This window comes from Amblyomma americanum, chromosome 1 (assembly GCF_052857255.1).
Source record: "Amblyomma americanum isolate KBUSLIRL-KWMA chromosome 1, ASM5285725v1, whole genome shotgun sequence".
NCBI lineage: Eukaryota > Metazoa > Arthropoda > Arachnida > Ixodida > Ixodidae > Amblyomma > Amblyomma americanum.
The window spans coordinates 522,865,765-522,885,400 of NC_135497.1; the positions used below are offsets into that span (position 1 = coordinate 522,865,765).

General features: G+C 49.0%; 1 protein-coding gene across 1 annotated transcript; it reads left to right on the top strand.

The window, feature by feature from the left end:
• Window positions 1–17,223: 17,223 nt before the first annotated feature.
• Window positions 17,224–17,815, top strand: LOC144107253 (uncharacterized). Its single transcript, XM_077640264.1, has one exon. It carries the CDS (start codon window positions 17,256–17,258, stop codon window positions 17,805–17,807), a length of 552 nt encoding a protein of 183 aa, XP_077496390.1. The 5' UTR covers window positions 17,224–17,255; the 3' UTR covers window positions 17,808–17,815.
• The last annotated feature ends 1,821 nt before the right edge of the window (window positions 17,816–19,636 follow it).

A 19,636-nucleotide genomic window follows, 5' to 3' on the forward strand; every position in this document is an offset into this window, starting at 1 on the left:
AGGCCCAGGGCATCCCGAGCTCGTACCACACTCAGACCACGCAGCGAGTTCGTTTTGTAGCCCCATTCCCTGTGGGGAGCGTTAAAGTCACCGAGTGCGATAATCTGATGCGAAACAGCTAGCTGATCTGCCTCTTGAAGTATGTCAGAGAAATTGGCCTTGGTTGCTCGTGGGGGGTGATACACGTTCAGAACGAAGGTGCTGTTGCGGCTCCTCTTGTTGGGAATAATTTCGATCATGTTGTAATAGATCTCCTGTTCTCTCAAGGAGTGTTCGACCACCGTGATGTCCTTAGAAACAAGGGTGGCAACTTTTAGCGAGCTCGCGTTGTGGACTTTGTAATATCCTGGGAGAGTCGGCGCCGGGTCGGCTCCTAGCTCTTGCAGGTAGATTATATCGGGTTGAATGGGGGTGACATTGATGTGTTGTTTCAAGAGGCTTTGTTTTCTCCTGAAACTTCGACAATTCTATTGCCAGATTTCTAGGCGGTCAGGAGTGCCTAATTTAGAGAGCGGAGCCATCCTGGTGGCTGGTAAAGCTCCTGACAGATTCGTTGTCGCTACTCATGGCGACCGCCGCGGTCGCGGACCGGTAGGTTTTTGCTCGAGGGCTGTCAGAGCTGGTAACACGTTTTTTGTTAGTTGCTTTGGTGTTTATCAGTGCTTGTAGGGTAACAAATTGGGCGTCATGTGCGTCCAGGCGCGCGCCTATTTTTGCGATTTGGGCATAGTGCTGCGAGGTGAATGTTGTGAAAAGTGGGTTTATGTTATTCATAATGCTATTCAAAAGACGTCCATGTATTTCTTCAAATGTTTTGAGGAGGGGTTGGTTGTCGGTTGGCGAGGTGTGGGAGTGGGTGTCGCCACTGGTGGTAGAAGTGGTTTGGGGGAAGTCTCAACATCCCGCGGCGCGGGAGGTGGGGGAGGTTGGACATGGGGGGTGGTGAGAGGAGTACACTTGCGGGCTAGCTCCGCTACCTGGGATTTGTAGCTTGTCGATGGTGTGTGCCATTTTTGCGCAGTCTGGGCATTTATGTGGAGTGGGTGTGTTCGAAGGAAAAGTGGGAGGGTTCTTAACGAGCTCTGCCCAGCTCACCTTTTTGTTCGTGGCCTTGGATAGCCCCTGGTGTGGCCGGCTAATTTCCTTTTGTTTGCTTGGGTGCAGGGGGAGGAGGGGTTGAACGGTTGGTGGAGATGGATCTCGATCTGCTCCTACTATTGCAGCTTTGGCTGGATGACCCGTCGTCCGTGCTGCACCAGCGCGGCGTACAAGTTCGGGCCTGGTTGTCTTTCCTGGACCAGTGTTGTTCCTTGATGGGTGGGGTGGAGGATCGGACGGATGGTGGCTTTTGCTTGAGTGGTTTGAACCGATTGGGGCACTCTTTGCTGCCGGTTTCGTGTGTTCCTCCGCACACAACACACTTCGGCAGGCACTGATGTCCATGAGGAGGATGTCCGTGAAGTACACAACCTTGGAGGTGGTCGGGCCGTTGAAAGCGATCAGCATTGACGATGTTTTGCCCATGCGTCGTACGTCGAGTACGGTGGTCCCGCGTGAGCGGATGTATAGGCCCGTCTGGAGAGCTTCCGGTGTCACGTGGTCCGGAATTTCGTGGATTACGCCCCGTCTGTCGTGCTCTGTGAAAGGTATGTAGGCGTTCACGTCATGAGTGAGGTCTCCAAGGGACAGTGTCCTGATTTGTCGAAGTCCGTTGGGAACTTCTGCGTGCGGAGTGCTCGCTACGAGGATATTTGATCCGTAGTGGGGGCGAAGGAGGTACCTTCCTTCCACCTGCTGCGGTTCTAGACAGGCGCTGCTTACTGCTTGGGCAAGATCGAGATTTGAGAAGTTCTTTAAAGCGAGTCCTCGGCGAGGTCGAATCACGATTCTGAAGTCCGTTTGCGGTACAGGCGGGAGGCGGAATCGAAGGCCGCGTTTCTTTGGCGTAGGATGTTTGTGATTTGTTGGGGGGTCCTGGGAGTTGGTGCTGCCCTGCACTTGGCTATTGGTTTCAGTCCGGGCTGCTTTGCGAAGCTTCCTTTCTTGATGTATTTTCGACCTGAAATGGACTGATACCACCCATAATCGGTCAGTGAAGGTGTTCGGCACCCGTTCCCACCATTTTCCGTGCAATTCCGACCAGTTTTACCCGAAAAGGACTCTAACGCTCCGAGCCAGGCGCGGAACGCTAGGCCTCGCGTTGTGCCTAGCACAAGGGCGGTCCTCCAGCCCACGCCTCGCCACGCGCCACGCTGCGCGGCGCTGAAAATGAGCTCGGAGGCGTCCCTGCCACCCACAACAAATGAAGTCTTGGTTTCTGACATGGATTTAACCGACTCTCAAGACCGAACGGAGAGCGGCCCGTCGACTAGTTCGTCCCCGGCCTCGTCACCGCCTACTACCCCTCTGCCCAACGGCTGGAAGATAGCCTTGAGCTGTCTTAGCAGTGCAAAAAATGAAATGAAATGGGTTTTTTTGGGGGGAAAGGAAATGCCGCAGTGTCTGTCTCACATCTCGGCAGGTACCTGAATCGCGCTGTAAGGAAAGGGATCAAGGATTGAGTGAAAGAAGAAAGGAAGAAAAAGGTGCCGTAGTGGAGGGCTCTGGATTATAATTTCGACTACTTGGAGTTTCCGGAGCCCTCCACTACGGCACCTCTTTCTTCCTTTCTCCTCTCACTCCCACCTTTATTCCTTCCTATACGGCGCGATTCAGGTATCCGCCGATATATGAGACCGATACTGCGCCATTGCGTTGTCCAGAAAATAATTTTTATTTTTTCATTTTAATCTTTGACGTGCACTGACATCACACAGCTCACGGGTGCCTTTGCGTTTCGCCTCCATTGAAACGGAGCCGCTCCGGTAGGTTCAAACACGGGTACACCAGATCAATGGCCGAGTGCTCCAACCACTGAGGCCCCCGGCGGGTTTAGTAGTGAAACGTGGTGAGCTTTCCGTTTTACCGCAGCATCCGTTATTATACGGTTACCAGCAATACCGTGATCGAATTATTAGAGGCTCAATGCACCAAACAATTAGTCCGCTTGAGTCCCGCGTTAACCGGGCAATGCCTACTGCGACAGCTCCGTCTCAATCCACCCATTCCCACGCCAACAAGTCCTACACCTTACATGATTTCTCTGCGCACGCAGGATCATATATATCAGAAGCCCCTACGGCGCAATATGAGCGCTAGCCTCCATCAGGGTAGGCGGCAGGCTCGAGCGAGCTATTACACCAAAACATGCAGCAACCACTCCGATATCCTTTATGTTGACGTGGCAGAAAATTCTAAAGTAGGATTTTTCATGGCAGTCGCAGCCTATGAACACGGCACTGTGGGGGCTGCCGCCACTATCCGAACTAATTCACCTGCAGAGGCGGAAAGAGCCGCAATCTCACTTGCGCTGGCCCACTCGACCATTGATAAAAACATAACTGAAATTTGCAGAATCCCAGGCCCCTTACCGCAACTACCAAAAGGGCGTGGTGACTCCAGCCACACACCATATTCTTGCCACAGCCACATCTCTCTACCGAACGGTTACTCTGCCGTTGATCCCTGGGCATGCTTCGATCTCCGGTAATGAGCGCGTTCGTGCGCTGGCCCGAGAACGCTCCTCCCAGTCCCCGGACGATCAGGCAACCAACCCTGCGCAAGAGGCCCCATCGGTCCTTTATACAGATCATCAAATCACCGCATTCTACAAACTCAGCCGCATGACATTACCACCACCCCATAGTACTCTGTCGCCCTTATCCAGCGCCACAAGGCGACAATTACAGACGGGCTGCTTCATTTCACCCTACCGTTTCTCATGCTTTCACCCCGCCTTTCCTCCTAATTGTAACAACTGTGGCATGCTCAGATCCACACTTTTCCACTACCTTTGGGAATGTCCTTCCCCACAGGCAGTATTTCCTTTCCTCAATCCCACTCATTCTTCCTGGGAGGCTGCTTTTCGGACCGATCAGCCCGCCGGCAGAAATGGCTGGTGGATCTTGCCTTATGTGAGGCACAAACCCGTGGACTGCTGGACCAGTAGGAGACCACCCTGGAAGTTTTTTTCTTTCCTTTTTTTCTAATAAAAGCTGTTTCCATCCATCCAGCCTGGGGAAAGCGACCCGACCCAGCTTCTAGTAGTGGTTTTTCAGGAAAGAAAATTGCGCTGTAAAGGTGTCACTTCTAGGTGGACACCTCATCCGCGCCGTAAAAGAATGGAGGAAGCTTGGAGTGAACGAAGAAAGACAGAAAAAGATGCCATAGTGAAGGGCTCTGTGATAACTTCGACCACCTGGGGATCTCAAACCTAAATCACATCGAACACACGAGCACCCTTTTACGTTTCGCTCCACTGCCGCTATCGGGTTCCAACCTGGGTATTCGTGCTCAGCGGTTTCTAATCGCGTGACACGCATGCTGAACATGGAATGCAGAGAGATGAGACGAAGGCGTTAGGTCGGCGAGAGCTAGAAGGCTATGCGTCGAGAGCAAACCATAAGACGTGCCCCGTAGATGGTGGTGGTGAAAATATTGTAATGAAATTGCTTAGCAGGCTGTAGCGGCGTTTGTAGCTCAGTCTGGATGCACATTGGCGTAGGCTTTTGTCCGAGCCCTTTCGATGAGTTTTGTCTTGCTTCGTCCGAGCTGGTCAGAGCTGCGTCCCACCACTCCTGCGTTGGCTGGTTATTAATAATAACTGCCTGACTTCGTTGGCACGCCCATACCATATGCTACAGGTCCGCCTTCTCCCAGCATAATTTTGATTGTCAGTCAAATGACTCCAGATCTATTGCGAGTAGTCTTCGTGCGTTGTTGTAAGTGTTGGTCTCTAGCTTTTGGAGGTGCAGTTCTCCCCTTTGTCTAGTGTCTTAGCCGGCGGAGGCTAGACCCGACGGAATAATATTAACTGCTGCAGTATGTCAAGGTAAGTTAGTAGTAGGGTAGGAGGTTCCACGACATCCGTACTGGCTGCCGGGGGAGAAATTCTCGGGCTGAGGCATGCGCGCTCTCGCTACCTTAGATGCCCTAGGAATCTGGTACACATAAGTGTTTTTTGTCGTTTGGTAGCCACGGGTGTAGCTATCTTTGAGGATTTTATCTGCTAGCGGTGCGATTCTGCCCCTGAGGTAATAGCCATACGCTGTCTGTGAATCTGTAAGAACATATTCCGAGGTAGTGTGTGCTGCGGCTACAGCCATCGCCACTTCTTCCGCAGCCAGTACTAGTCCGTCCATTGTTTTGTTTTAGGGCGCTACCGCGACGGCCGTCATTCCCTGCTCGGGAGACGCAGCATCAACATCGGACACGCCCCCCCCCCCCCCCCCCCGCCGTCCGTAGTGCCTTTTTATAGCTTCGTCTCGTGCTCGTCGTGTTGACTCCTGAAAATAGGGGAGCATATTCCTGGGTAGTGGAGCTTCCTTGAATTCTCCATTCCATGAGGCTGGGATGTCGTTCTTGGTATCTAGCTGTCGGGAAAATTGATGTTTTAATCATTGAGTACTCGTCGGCCTGTTCGAGTAGTGGAGAGCTGTACCACCTGCGCCGTGAGGTGTGCCTCTAGCAGCACAGTCGTAAGAGCGGGTCCGTCAATGTCGCAAGAGTGAGGCCCAGGGCATCCTTGTAGGCTGTTACGATTATGACGTCGAGTTTCTTGATGTCAAGATTCTTGAGGCGCAGGTAGAGTGCTGCGTAGACGACGCGGCTTACGACCAAAGCTGACACCAGTCTCAGAGTATCTTCTCGCATCCCTGGTTTTTACGTTGTTATCCTAGCTATCACCTTGGCGAATTGTATAGCCAGTGAAGGAAGCGTTCTGGACTAGAGTTGCCACCACATAGTCTGCTGTTCTTTCGTTAGGGTGTGGTGTGGTGGCGGATATGTGAGCCTTCCCTTTCTATAGTGTAGCGTGATTTTATTGTAGGTGATTAGTCTGTCCCGCGCGCAATCCCTCTGGACTGTTTGGCCTGCTCGGTTGACGTACGCACGAGGAATAGAGTGGGCCTTCTTTCCGGGTTGCCTGCGTGGGCTGGCAACCAAACTAGTTGAATTGGTCTGAGGTCGTGGGGGCTTGATTGGAGAATTTTGTAGGTGGCAGAATGAATCTACCCCTTTACAAAATTCCTGATTGCGGTTTTGGAGTCGCTCATTTTGAGTGTGGCAGTGGAAGATGCTATGGCCAGTGCTATGGTCGCCTCTTCCGCTTCAAGAGAGGTGGTAGTCCTTATTGAGCCCGAAGCCTTGTGTTTGAGGTCGTGTGACACCATGCTTAGGGCGTAAGCTGGGCTGCATGGATATTCTGCCGCGTCTATGTAGACTGCGTATTCGTTTTCCGCGTGTTTTTTATACAGAGTTTTTGCGCGTGCATCGCGTCTTTCGCGGTTGTGGGTTGGGAGTACGTTCTTGGGTAGTGGGTGGTCGATTAGCTTTTCCTTGATTTGTTTAGGAATGCAGTGGGTGTTGTCCGGAGGGGGACCTTTTGGTTGAATCGTTATTGCGGCTAGAATGTTTATGCCCATGTTTGTAGAGGACATTCTGTCCAACTGTGCTGTGCGGTAGTCTTCAGTCAGTTCTTGTAGAGTGTTGTAGACCCCATGCGGAGGAGTCTGTTGTTTGAGGTTCCTTGTGTTAGATTTAGGACCGATTTGTTGGCCTGTTCAATTAGCGAGTTTACTCTTTCCGTTTCTGTCTTTTTGAGGTAAAGGTAGGGGAGTGAATGTACCGTTCTGCTATTCACGAAGGATTGCGCTAACCGCTTGAGGTCGTGTTGCCGCATGCCTCGGTGCTTGTTTGCTATTCTTTTGATTAGCCTGATGGTTTGATGTGTCATTACCGCGAGTTTGGAGATGGTGTCTATTGAGGCTGTTGCTTTGGATGAACATTCTCAGAACGCAGAGTTTAGATACCTCCGGCACTGGGAGGCCGTCGACCTTCACTTGTAGAGAGGGGTTCCCCTTTTTGTGACGGTCCGCGGTCGGATGGAGCAGCAGGATTTCGGATTTGGTCGGCGAGCATGCGAGGCCTATACAGGCCGCGCACTGGAAGGAAGGAAGGAAGGCCTCAGACGTTGCTGGCACATACCCACTACGGGGGAGTGGCCAAGACACAGGCGGGTAATTACTGGATACAGGAAATTTTTGACGGGAAAAGCAGTGGAAATAGTATGTAGTCTGATAGATTGGAAGAGGGAAGGAAAGGGGTCCAGTTAACTTGGAGATCGAAGACGGGACAATTGCTTAATGTGCATAATAGTACACAATGCCTGTAATGTTGCAATGTCTTACTGACAGAGATCAGGAAAAAGAAATTAGAATGGGAGTCGCTGCGTTTCTTGAAGAAAATTTTGCACAGCAGAGCGCACACTCCTGTCGCTTCGTCCAAGCAAAGAAGCGCCAATGGAAAGAACAACCGCGGAAGACACAGGCAAGCCCAGTTGATGAAATGGAATTTGCAAAAGACGCTTCCTCAAATGAGAAAAGCGGCGGCAGAACAGCAGGAAGTGATCCATTGTCTCAGGTTCGGCACAAAAAGGGCACAGTGGGGAAGCTGCCAGGCCAGATCTGTGAAGGTAGAAATTTAGAAGGGGAACCCGGCAACGCAAGCGCGTGAAAGAGACCTCTAGTCTGCGTGAGCGCCAGTCTTTGCTACTCCAAGGATGCAGAAGATGCTGATATTCGGGAGACGATGTAAGAGCCGAGGCAGCAAATTCCTGAAATATTGTATAGCTGCGAAACCTCACCGCAGCTGAATATGCACACGATGGTAGGACAGCAACAATTGGGCCGCTGAGAGAGGCTCTTGCTAAGGAATCTGCAACCTCATTTAAGTGAATGCCCATGTGACCTGGTACCCAAAGCAACCTTACCGAATTTAGATGCAGCGGAATCAGGAACTTAAAGAGGCGTAATGGCCGAGAGTCAGTGGGCGAGGATAAGGAAGAGCAAATGGACAGAGAGTCTGTCATAACCACGACCTGGGAAACGGTAGATTCTAATTTTCGTAAGGCTAAGATTACTGCTAATAATTCAGCCAGAAAAATTGGAGTGAAGTCAGGAAGACGGAGAGAAAAAGACCAATCCAGTGAAGGTGAAAAAATTCCCACACCTGCCTTTTCGCGATCCCGCGAGGCATCGGTAGCAATAAGAACATGAGAGGGAAAGGACCTTAGGTGGTCCTGCAATAGACCCTGAAGAAGCGGGAAGGGCTGCAGCTTTGCATTCGATGGGAAAATGTCATCGAATTCAATCTGGGCAGATGAGGAGTTGTTATATATTTGGCGGACATCAGTGAAATGGATATTTATGCGATCAAGGAGGGACTGCACGTAACATATCTGCGGGGTATGAAATCGAGACCAGGCAGCACTAAAAAAGGCGGAAGGTTGACTAAGAAATATTATACTGGAAGCGTGAAGAGGGGAGTCGCACAATTTTAAAAATGTTTGAACTGTTAAAAGGCGAAACCTAGCTGATAACGAAGGCATTCGCGCCTCAAGGTGCAGAACAGCATTGGCGACATATTTTGGAAGCCCCAGACAAAGGCGCAACGCCTCACGCTCCAAAAGCACAAGAGGGCGAAGTTTATAGGCAGGAGCTCCTGAGAATAAAACACACCCGAACTCCAAAATTGGGCGGACGTACATTTTATAAATCATCAGAAGCGTATGCCTTCTCATGCCTGACCTAGCACTACAAAGCCTGCGCAGGATGCCAATGGCCCGAACTCCTTTTGCAGAAACTTGCTCAATGTGTGGCCGCCAGGAGAGAGTAGAGTCGTATATTACACCGAGATACTTCACCGTCTGGACTTGAGGTATTATGTTATTTCTATAGACCAGGCAGATGTTTACAGGAACAGAAACTGGAAATACTAACAATGCGCATTTCTTCACATTAAGGGACAGATGAATTCTTCCTAGCCAGTTGTCAAGAAGATTGAGGTAATTTTGCAGGGTGCGATAAAGAGTGTGAATGTCACCTGCTGATGCAAAAAATGCAATATCGTCGGCGTACACATAAGTTTTCACATTTTGAATGCATGAAATTGAGCTTAGAAAAATGTTAAAAAGAACAGGGGAGAGAACTGATCCTTGCGGAACACCTCTTGTCTGTGGAAATCTCCTCGAGGAAATACCATTTTGGCAGCAGTAAAATTCTCTATTTTCTAAAAAGACAGAAATCCAGGCTACAAAATAGCTTGGGAAGTTGAGTTCCTGTAATCTTAGTAATAGAGTCGAGTGCTCCACGCAGTTGCTCTACCTAGCACTGGCCTACCGCGCCCGCTTCCACTTGGAGGGTTTCTTCGCCTTCGCCGACATTTTCCGCGATCGTCCACAGAGTGATGTCATCTGCGTAGAAGGAATGGGATAGATGTGGGATGCGCTCTATTTTTCGTGCCATCGATATGCGGCTAATGTTCAAGAATAGTGGAGATAAAACGGAGCCTCGGGGTGCGCCTCTGCTTCCTAGGGGAAGGGGGAGAATTCCGATGACTCAAATCTTACCTCCGCCATCTTGGTATTCAGAAAGGCGGTTATATAAGCGTGTGTTTTATTTCCTGCGTCAGAGTCAGATAGGGCGTTTAGTATGGCTTCGTGGTGGACGTTGTCAAACGCTTTCGTGAGGTCTAGGGCTAGTAGTGCTCTTTGTGCTGGCCGTGTCTGGGGTGTAGAGTTTCTTTCGAGATTTGAAGCATCACATCCTGCGAGAACAGCTTGCTTCTAAATCCCAGAATCGTATGAGCGAAGAGGTCCAGTTCGTGCATGTGGGTTTAGAGACGGCCGAGAATTACCTGTTCGAAGAGTTTTCCCACGCATGAGGTGAGCGAGATGGGACGGAGGTTCGCCAATTGAAGTGGTTTTCGTGGCTTTGAAAAAAAGGTGACCTTAGCGTGGGTTCATTCCGGGGGGCGGGCGCCTTCCCTCCAGTGTTTGTTGAACAGTTTATTTACGGCTTGGATCGAATTGTCGTCCAAGTTCTGTAATGTTTTCTTGGAGATTTTATCGGCTCCAGGCGCCAAAGTGGCAAGCAGTTTGTGCATGGCTGCTCTCATTCCCCACGTCGATATGTCTTCGTCCAGCTCGGGATTCGGAGGGCCTGAGTATTGGGGGAGTGGGGTCTTAGCTGTTGTTGTGAGATACCTGTCTTTTAGGTTTCAGATCAGGGTGCTGTCGTCCACATCTAGTTTGTGGACGATGATGGTGACGTTACGCTTTTGGAAGTGTTTAGTGTTGTCTGGTTCCAAGAGGCAACGTAGAAGTTTCCACGTGTCTTTCAGTCCCAGATTTCCTTCCAAGCGGTTGCAAATCTGGCCCCACTGTTGACAGGTTAGGTGTGATGCATGTGCTTAGATCTTTTTTACCAAGGCCACTATTCTTATTTTAGGAGGTATGTTGTGTTTGTTTTTGAGCCATCTGTTTTGCATACTGGAGTGTGCTTCCCACATGTGGCGAAGTCTACTGTCCATTGTTTCCGCTTCCCGATTGCTCGGGACTTGAGATTGTTTTTGGCGATCGTGAGATCGAAGGTAGTGTTTCGCTGCGCGCTGTTTCCTATGCACGTGTGCTGTTAATTAATGCAAAACGAGGGTGAGGCCATAGTTTTCCAATAATGACTAGAGTTGTGATCCCTTTATGCAGTTGTGCTTCTAGCCTTAGCTTATGTGCCTCGCGTTAAAATCTACTAGGATTAGTAGCCGGTTTTTCCCGCTAATCTTCAGAGCTTTCCTAATGACGGCGAGAAGGGGGGCTCCGCTGCTTTTTTGGAAGCTGTACGTGTTGAGGATGAATAAGCTTGGGCTTTTACTAGTTTTTGGAAGGAGCTCTATTAAGTGGAAGCCTATATTTTCTTGTTCGATTGAATTATCTGTAGCGGTGTAGGCTTTCTGGACAAGGGTGGCTATCCGCTCCAAAAGCAAGCTTCGAACACATACTCTTCATGTGCCGAGAACTCCAACCACCATCTCGCTGGAACCTCACAGACCTAGCAGGTTGAGAGATTGAGGTCTCTAACTCAGAACCAGCCTAAGAGGCTGGTGGAATGGGCGAAGAAGGTCGCCATAAGTCATGGACTGATGACCGCCAACCGGGATTAAGAACCAAGCCAACCAAACCTCCCTAACGCCTGCCCATATTTGGTTCACCAATAAAGTTTTTACCTACCTACCTGGCGACCTGTAAGCGAGCCCCATAGATGGTGGAGAGCAGGCCGAGAGAGGAAATCGGCGCTTTCTACGTAGCGTGAAAAAAATGGCTATGAAGAAATAATGGACGCAGTAACTCTCTCTCGCGGTGGACAACTCATGCGGGTTTTCATTGATGCGGTTGCTTAGGGCAGTACACTGAAAATGCGTTGTAAAATAAAGGAGAGACGCAGTAACTATCCAGCTCTCAGAGAGTACCCGACCCGCATCGTCAGGGATGAAGTTGAGAACAAGCAATACAAAAAAGAAAGATGCGGCAGTAACGCCCGGCTCGTGAAATTTCTACTGGCTTGGTTCCTTACCATGGACTCGCATTTGACAACACACGTAGACGTCTGTTACATCTCACCCTTGCCAAAACGCGGCCTTCGCGACCAGGACTTCTTCAGTGCATGCGATGTTGTGCTGCGGAATGCGAGGACACAGGTTGATGTAGCGGCCAAAGAGGACACGTTTCGGTGGAGGTGAAATGCAAAACACGCCCGTATAGTATGCGATGTCTGTGCATGTTAAAGAATCTCAAGTGGTCGAAATCAATCCAGAGCCGTCCACTACAGCGCTTCTTTCTTTCTTCCTTTTCACAGTCCCTCATGCATCTTCCTTCATTGTGTAGTGCATGGTGTCCACCGTAAGGTAGATAAGTAGGTGAAAACTTTATTGGTGAACCTTATGGTTGAGTTACTGCCTAGGGATGGTCTGCCTCTTAATCCTGGGTGGTGGCCAACAGTTCATGGCATGCGGCGACCTGTCCAGCCCACTCTACCAGCCAACTTTCTGAGGCCGGTTCGCAGCTGGAGACCGCGATATCCCAACCCTTTTTGTCCGTGAGGTGCCAGCGAGATGGTGGTTGGAATTATCGGCAAACATATAAAATGTGGTCAAAGTTGCCTCTCGGAGCCCCACAAAGAGAGCATTCGGGTCTGTGTTGACCTGGGAGCATAAGGGCTAACAAAGCCGGTGAAGGTAATGTGGGAGCCTGGAGGTGTCTACAGGTAGTTCGTTGTTTTTTCGAGCGAGAGATGTGTAGTGGGGGATAGACGAGTCTATGCTCCCTGTAATGGAGGGTTATTTCATGATAGGTGACGAGCCAGTTCCCAGCGCTACACACGTCTACGGTGTTCTCTGCTCGGTTGACGTACGCTCGAGCAAGAGAGTGGGCCACTTCGCGGCCGGGGTTGCCTGCGTGGGCTGGCACCCAGACAATTTGCCTGGTCGGAGTTGTGTGGAGAAATAGTTAGGAATTTTTCTGGTGGTAGAATGAAACGGCCCCGGGCACAATTCGTGATCGTTGTTTTAGAGTAACTAAGAATGAGTCTGGCAGCGAATGAAAAAATGGCAGGCGCTATGGCTGCTTCTTTAGCTTCAAGTGAGGTTGTTGTCTTGATCGAGCACGAAGCTATGTGTCTGAGGTCATGCGATTCTACAGTGATGGCGTGGCCGAATTGCGGATGTACTCTGCCGCGTCCACGTACACCGCGTCTTTCTTGTTTGCATGACCTATATGTAAAGCCTTGGCACGAGCTTCGCGTCTGGCCTGCTTGTGAACTGGGTGTACGTTTTTGGGCAAAGTGCGAACTATGGGTGTCCCTGACGTGTGTTGGGATGGCGTGGGTGTTGTTAGAGGGTGGACCTGCTGTCTGAATCTTTAGAGAGGCGAGAATGTGTCTACCCGTATTTGTGGAGGAGAGACTGTCAATTTGAGCCGTGCGATGAGCTTCAGTTAGTTCTCGTAGTGTAGTGACTCTCTTGTGGGGCCTTTTGTTTCTTAATTATCAATTTAAATATAACTGATACAGGAGCTAATCAAAAACAGAAGGGAGTGAGAAGCGGCATATTGAAGGTGTATAACGATCAATTTCGGCCGCCTGATATTGTAGCGATAGCAACACTACGCCAGCCACCTCACGAGGTCAGCATGGCTGCGCGCTGAGCCGTGGCACCACCACTCCGCCAGATGTGCACATGCGCGTAGTTACATCATAGCTCGCAGCTGGTGTGCGCGCCGCGCGCCTCGCCGCTGCGCCGACGGCGAAGCAGACGCCACCCGCCTAGTCATTTGTGCCCATGTGCGGAGTGACGTCAGAGCACATAGCTGGTGTGCGCGCTGCGCGCCTGCATTACACTAGCATTTCGAGCCTTCATATTGGCAGCATCGTGGCCACCGTGGCAGCTGCCGGTGGCGCGGCGCGCCGGCGAAGTCGAGTGGGCGAGGAGTGGAGAGGTGGAGAGGGGGAGAGAGTGCATCCACATGCAGAGACGAAGATGAAGCAGGAACGCCGAGCGAAACGTAATGGCGAAAGACTGACTTTGCAGTTCGACTGAGCGAGTTCCACTCGGCCAGCTGTAGCTGTCGCGTCACTCCAGGTTTCACTAGAGCTAAACCACTGCCATTTTTTTTTCTTTCATGTTCACTGACGTCGCATGTTGCCTCTAGTATTTCTCCAGCACCGACACGAAATTACAGTTGCGTCGGCGTAGCCGTCGAGGGAGAAGCGGCGTGGGGCGTGGCCAAGGGCTTAAACTCAGCGTTAGCGTTCCATTTAACGCGGAACGTTCATATTTCTGGTTACGCAGGTCGCTATACAAACCGAAAGCAAGGCAGGCAAGCAGCTAAAAAAGAGGAGATTTTTTCTTCAGTGCAATTTATGCTTACGTCAGCTCTCGACAAGGCAGAGTGTCAATTTGTAACTCAAGTTTTGCACTGGCAGACTTATCTGGGGAAAAGCTGCATTGGAGAGTATACTGCGCCCTTTGTCTGGAGGAGAGACTATCCTCCTTTCAAGTTTAAAATGATTAGTAATATCGTGAAAAGATGATAGGCCGTCCTTCGAAAAACTCTCAGCAACGACAGCGTCCCCTGCTCGGCTGACGAATCCTCGAGCTGTTATGTGTGCCGCTTCGTTACCAGGGTTCCCCGAGTGAGCCGGGACCCATATCAATTCAATAATTCTGTCTAAGTCTTTGGTTTGACCCAATATGCTCATTGCTGCCTGAGAAATTCTGCCCCTCGCATAATTGCGTATGGCAAATTAAGAGTCGCTGAGTATGATAGTAGCTTCTGTGTTAATGATAGCAAGGGCGGTTGTCGCCTCTTCTGCCGTTTCCGAGGATTTCGTTATGGTAGTGCCGGAGACTATCAGTATACCTTGCGTATCCACCGCCGTTAGTGCGAACGCTTGTTTCTGGGCATATTCTGGGGCATCTACATATACTGCATGTTCATCTTGGTTGTATATGTTGTGTAGAGATTTTGCCTTAGCCCTTCTTCTCCCCTCGTGGTGAGCAGGATGCATATTCTTAGCTAGTGGCTTAACTCATATTACCTTAGCGATGCGTTTAGGAATGTTATCTGGATCGTTTTTGAACGACCCAGCTGACGAGCGTCGAGGATCACGACACCCGTGTTGCGAGTAATGAAGCCTTGTCGGACTTCCACCGGCGAGCTTCCGTCGTAGGCTTGATAAATGACACCTCTGACTGAGTCGTCTGGCGCTGCTACATACGTCGCCACTACATAGGTGCGACCTCCAAGCTGGAACGCTTTGACTTCGGAGTACATTGCACCTCGCTGGCGTGCCGGGGTGCTTAGAGTGAGCGCGTTGTTATTAGAATTAACACGCATGGTGTCTTCAGTTAGTGCGGCCTGAAGAGGAACCTTGGCTGCCGCGCACAGGGCGAGTTCGAGTTGGCGTGGCGCAAAGTCGTTTAAGTTCCAGCCTCGAGGACGGCAGACTATTTTGTAACTCGCTTTTTGGCAGTTGCGGTAGCGGCACTCGCCTTTTGATAGCGGGCGCATTCCGTTTCTTCTTGGCAGGAACGCCGGAGTCATCGTTGGCGGCGTCTTGCTGCAGGCGCCGGGCGCGGTCTTGTAGGCGAAGAACGGTTTCCCATTCTCCGGACGCCAGCTCCGGGGGCGAAATGTCATCTCCCACGACGGTGTAGTTCATAGCTGAGGTCGTATGAGCGGCCGGCTGGCTCGAACAAGCGAGCGCAGGGCCCAGGGCCCTGAGGGCACGGCAGAGTGTAGAGAAGGCCGTGAGGCACACAGAAAAGGGCGTTGACTTGCCAGAACTGCTGTTCGCGGGTACGGGGCAATGCTCCGAAGATTTCCCAAAAACGGCAGCTCAGAGAATGCAGTATTTCCGCCAAAAGTTGGCTGTGAAGTGAGAGCCCATGTAGAATACGTCCACACAGCTCGGTGTCTTCGTCTTCCTCCCCACTGGAAGATTCTGGAGAAACGCGAGAACGCCGCAGTGATGCAAATAATTATGCGTGTCGCCAGCATCCAGCTGTTTTGACTGTTGAGAAATGTGCATAAAAAACTGAATTGGAATCTGGCAACGTTGTTCGTGGGAAGATTGTGGCATGCAGTGTAGCTCTCGACTGCTGTAAACATGTTGTAAACAACGGAAAAATCGTGGCGTTTGGAGCCTGATATTCAGCGATGCATACGTACTGTGACTTCATATGGGTGCCTTGTTTCTTCTTAATTGTTAACTGAAGATGAGTGCCGTGGTTGTGACGCACTTGGAGTGCATTTCGTTCATTGAGCACAATGCATTATGCATGTCCTGTGTTGTCGGTCGCAAATACACGTAACATACGTAATATGAGCTCTTTCGGCTCTTTCTCCCAATTTATGATGAGTGTTTCCCTATCGTTGAGATAAAACCTTCAAAAAAAGCACGAAAGCCATGGATGACTGCTCGCCTGGTACGACTGGTAAAAAAGAAACATAAGCTCTTCGCGACTTTCATAAAAAGTAGAGCCCCCGCAGTGTTAGCCACTTATAAGTCGCTAAGGAACCGCTTAAATAGCGAAATTAAATCATCCAGGACTGCCTACTATAATAATTTGTTTAATGCGCATCTCTCCGACCACCCGAAAGAAAAGTGGAGACGCCTAAATGTTCTGCTAAATCGAAATAACCAACATCAAGACCTCGCGAGCCTAGTTATGCATGGCAAGGAAATAGCTGGGCCGTCCCTTGCAAATGCCTTCAACCAATATTTCACTGAAGTTGGAAGCAGTCAGTACAATCCAGGCATGTCTCGATTTTTGGACGACAGGCTAAACGAATCGATGTTTCTTGAACCAACCGACGAAGCTGAGGTTTACTCAGTGTGCAAAAGTTTAAAGAACACGACAAGTCTTGACCCAAGTAATATTCAAAGTTTACCTGTAAAATACGTACTACCTTTGATCGTGCCATGCCTCACACATATTTACAATACCGCGCTTCGCACAGGACGTTTTCCCGCTGCCATGCAGGTGGCCAAAGTTGTGGTTATTTATAAAAAAGGTGATAAAAACGTTCTAGGAAATTACAGGCCAATATCTGTACTACCTTTTTTCTCCAAGGGGCTAGAGTGAATAATGCATCGACGATACTACAATTTCCTACAGAAGCACTGTGTAATAGCCAACTGTCAGTATGGATTCACCAAGCATAGATCAACTGAGCATGCTCTGCTTGATCAAAAAGAATACATATTAAATAACTTTGAAGCTCAACACCTCACCTTAGGCGTCTTTGTAGACTTTAGCAAAGCATTCGATACACTGAATCACGAAACTCTGTTTAAAAAACTCGACCACTACGGTATACGTGGCCACGCCCTCTGTCTCATTCAATCGTATTTCAGTGCTCGTCGCCAGTATGTCGCTTTAAATCACTGCTCTTCGGACTTGTTAGCAATCACAAACGGCGTGCCCCAGGGCAGCCTTCTGGGGCCACTCCTATTCAACATATATAATAATGACGTATGCAACATCAGTAATTTAGTTAAATACATCATATATGCTGACGACACCAGTCTATTTTTGTCCTCACCTGACATTAAAGAACTAACTAGCAGCGCAAATACAGTTTTGTCATCATTATCTGAGTGGTCATCTTTGAACTCATAAAAATAAACAAACTAAAAACTAAAGCTTTATTGTTCCATCCGAAGGGGCATCATATAGGCAGTGTGCCACCACTCTATTTCGACAACGCCCCCATTGAGTACGTGGAAACCTTCACATTACTCGGAGTGATATTTACTGCTACTATGTCGTGGGACGCCCACGTAAGCAAAGTGTGCCTATCCCTTTCCAGATATATTGGGATAATTTCGCGGAATAAACATATTCTACCCGCCAAAACCAAGCTTAATCTGTACTATGCGTTCTTTTATTCTTATGTATCGTATTGCTTCCTTGTATGGGGACAAACCACAGCATCTAACATCCAGAAGCTTCTAGTACTGCAAAAAAGAATACTTCGCGTAATTGCTAATGTACCGTATGATGCTCCGACACGTCCTATCTACCAGCAATACAGAATGATACCCGTAACAAGAATGTTCGATTACAGGTTTTCATTGTTCTATCAAAAAATAATAGCCGAAGACGACGCATTTTTTTCCGGCATTGTGACACTTACACCACATCAGACACCGTATGTGACACGACAGCGTATGATCTATTCATTACCACGATGCAGAACAAACTATGGCTTTTCCACACTAAAATACATTCTTCCGAAATACTTGAACACGCCATTTTACGACACGTTACACAGCATGTCTGTCTCGGCTATTCGAAATGTGTTTTCAAGCTAGGTGCCACAGTATGTGTACCCATGTATAGGACTCTATTGCATTGAACTGTAAATTTTGTGTAAAACCTTTATTCTGTTGTGCGGAAATACTACTTGTCCATGCTAATAGTAAAAAAAAGTTCCCTTTCATGCATGTATGTGAAAAAAAAAAGTTTCTTTTTATGCACGTATTCAAAAAAAAATATTTCCTTTTGCGCATGTATTTTACACGCCTTGTCTTTCCATGTACCTTTGCGTTGTTACAAGTGTATGTAACCATCACAGTCGCTACCAAACTGCCTCTTTGTAGGGGTGGCGAGGCTTGTCAAGCGGTCGTAATGACTGCTTTTTTCTTGCCACACTCAGTTTTGTAAAAGAAGCTGAAATAAAGTGATTGATTGATTGAAGCTGCTGCGCAATATAAGCAGCAAGTAGGTGGAAGCAGAAATGCACTTAACAGTGTCATCTTTGGCCCTATGAGGCCGAACACAATTACAAAAGGAAGCGAGTTTGCCATGGTAAGTGAAACAACTGCTTTCCGCGGTTTATTTTGGATGGTCAGCGTTTTGATAAGCGAATGTCCGAAGTTGCTGGCCCTGATACATTTTTTAATCGTTCTCCTTCGCCCAGGACGACTGTGCCGTGTTCTCTTATGCTGCGTACCGAGCTCATAAAGGGATTTTTCATCCGCAGCAACACTCACAGCTTTATCACGAACGACTGATACAGAAGTTGGCCGGTATGCATATAAGTAGCAGATACGTAGGCGCAGGTAAAAATGCACGAATCAATTTCATCTTTATTTACAGCATGTATTACTGCTGCAGAGCGTAATACAAAACCAATGTAAGCGAGAAGCAGCACCCATGTGTACTCGCGCCATTTGCCACTCGCCAAGAGCCACTCGGGCTATCATGCACCGCTGAGACAGTTTAGTGCATTTTATTAAATCCAAATGCTATAAATTAACGGGAATGTCGCATCAACTGGTAGTAAACGTGTCCTAATACATTGGTGCCTTTCGTGGCAATTATGTACCGCGAAGTGCGTGACGGAAAATCATCCGCACTCGGAACTCGTCTTAAAGGTGGACGTCACCGAGCGTCTGTACCTGCTTGCTGTTTACTTTTCCACGGCAGTCGGCATACTCGAGAATTGAAGGCAAAAGGCGCCCGTGTGCCATGCGGAGGAGAAAATTATTCCGGAGGCCTTCTACAGTGCCGGGCCAGCCATAGACATTTCGAGGCTGAGATCACATTTATTTTTAACCCAATTGCTTACAGCTTGAATTGTATTTGCAGTTTCCCTGCTTTCCATCTGGTCTAAGTTCTCGTGCCCGACATGCTTTAGCCCGAGTAGCGTCTTCTTCTTGCCGTGCGTTGTGTTTAAAAAACATTCAATTAGTGTTGCAAGTAAACATTTGTGAGAATATAACAAAAAGGTTATAACGGCAGACAGTGGCTTAATTAGTTAACAAATTTGTGCAGTGAACAAAGTGCGCCAGGAAATGAGTCGCTGAGCACTTTAGTGTGAATGGTTTTGAGACTAGAAAGAAAAGTGTTTTGTCAATAAGACAATGCAAGCCGAGAGAGTCGGCGTGCCTAGCAGTTCAAGGTTTAAAAAAACTGCACGCTCTACCGCAAGCGGTATGAGGGCAGTTCCAGGGTGTAACAGCCTTGTGATTCACTCTTTATTTGTCGCCAAATACTTCTTACAATCATTGCACTGCGTTATAGTTGGCATTTTAGCCTATATTACACGGCAAAAATATGCTGGTCTCTATGGGCTTTGTGCATTTAAGCCCAGACAAGCGCCGACTGGCAACTGAGTTTATTGAAAAAGGAAAAGCGG

Coding starts and splice junctions, on each gene's coding strand:
- LOC144107253 (XM_077640264.1), top strand. CDS start 17,256: ATGTCGTGGGACGCCCACGTAAGCAAAGTGTGCCTATCCCTTTCCAGA.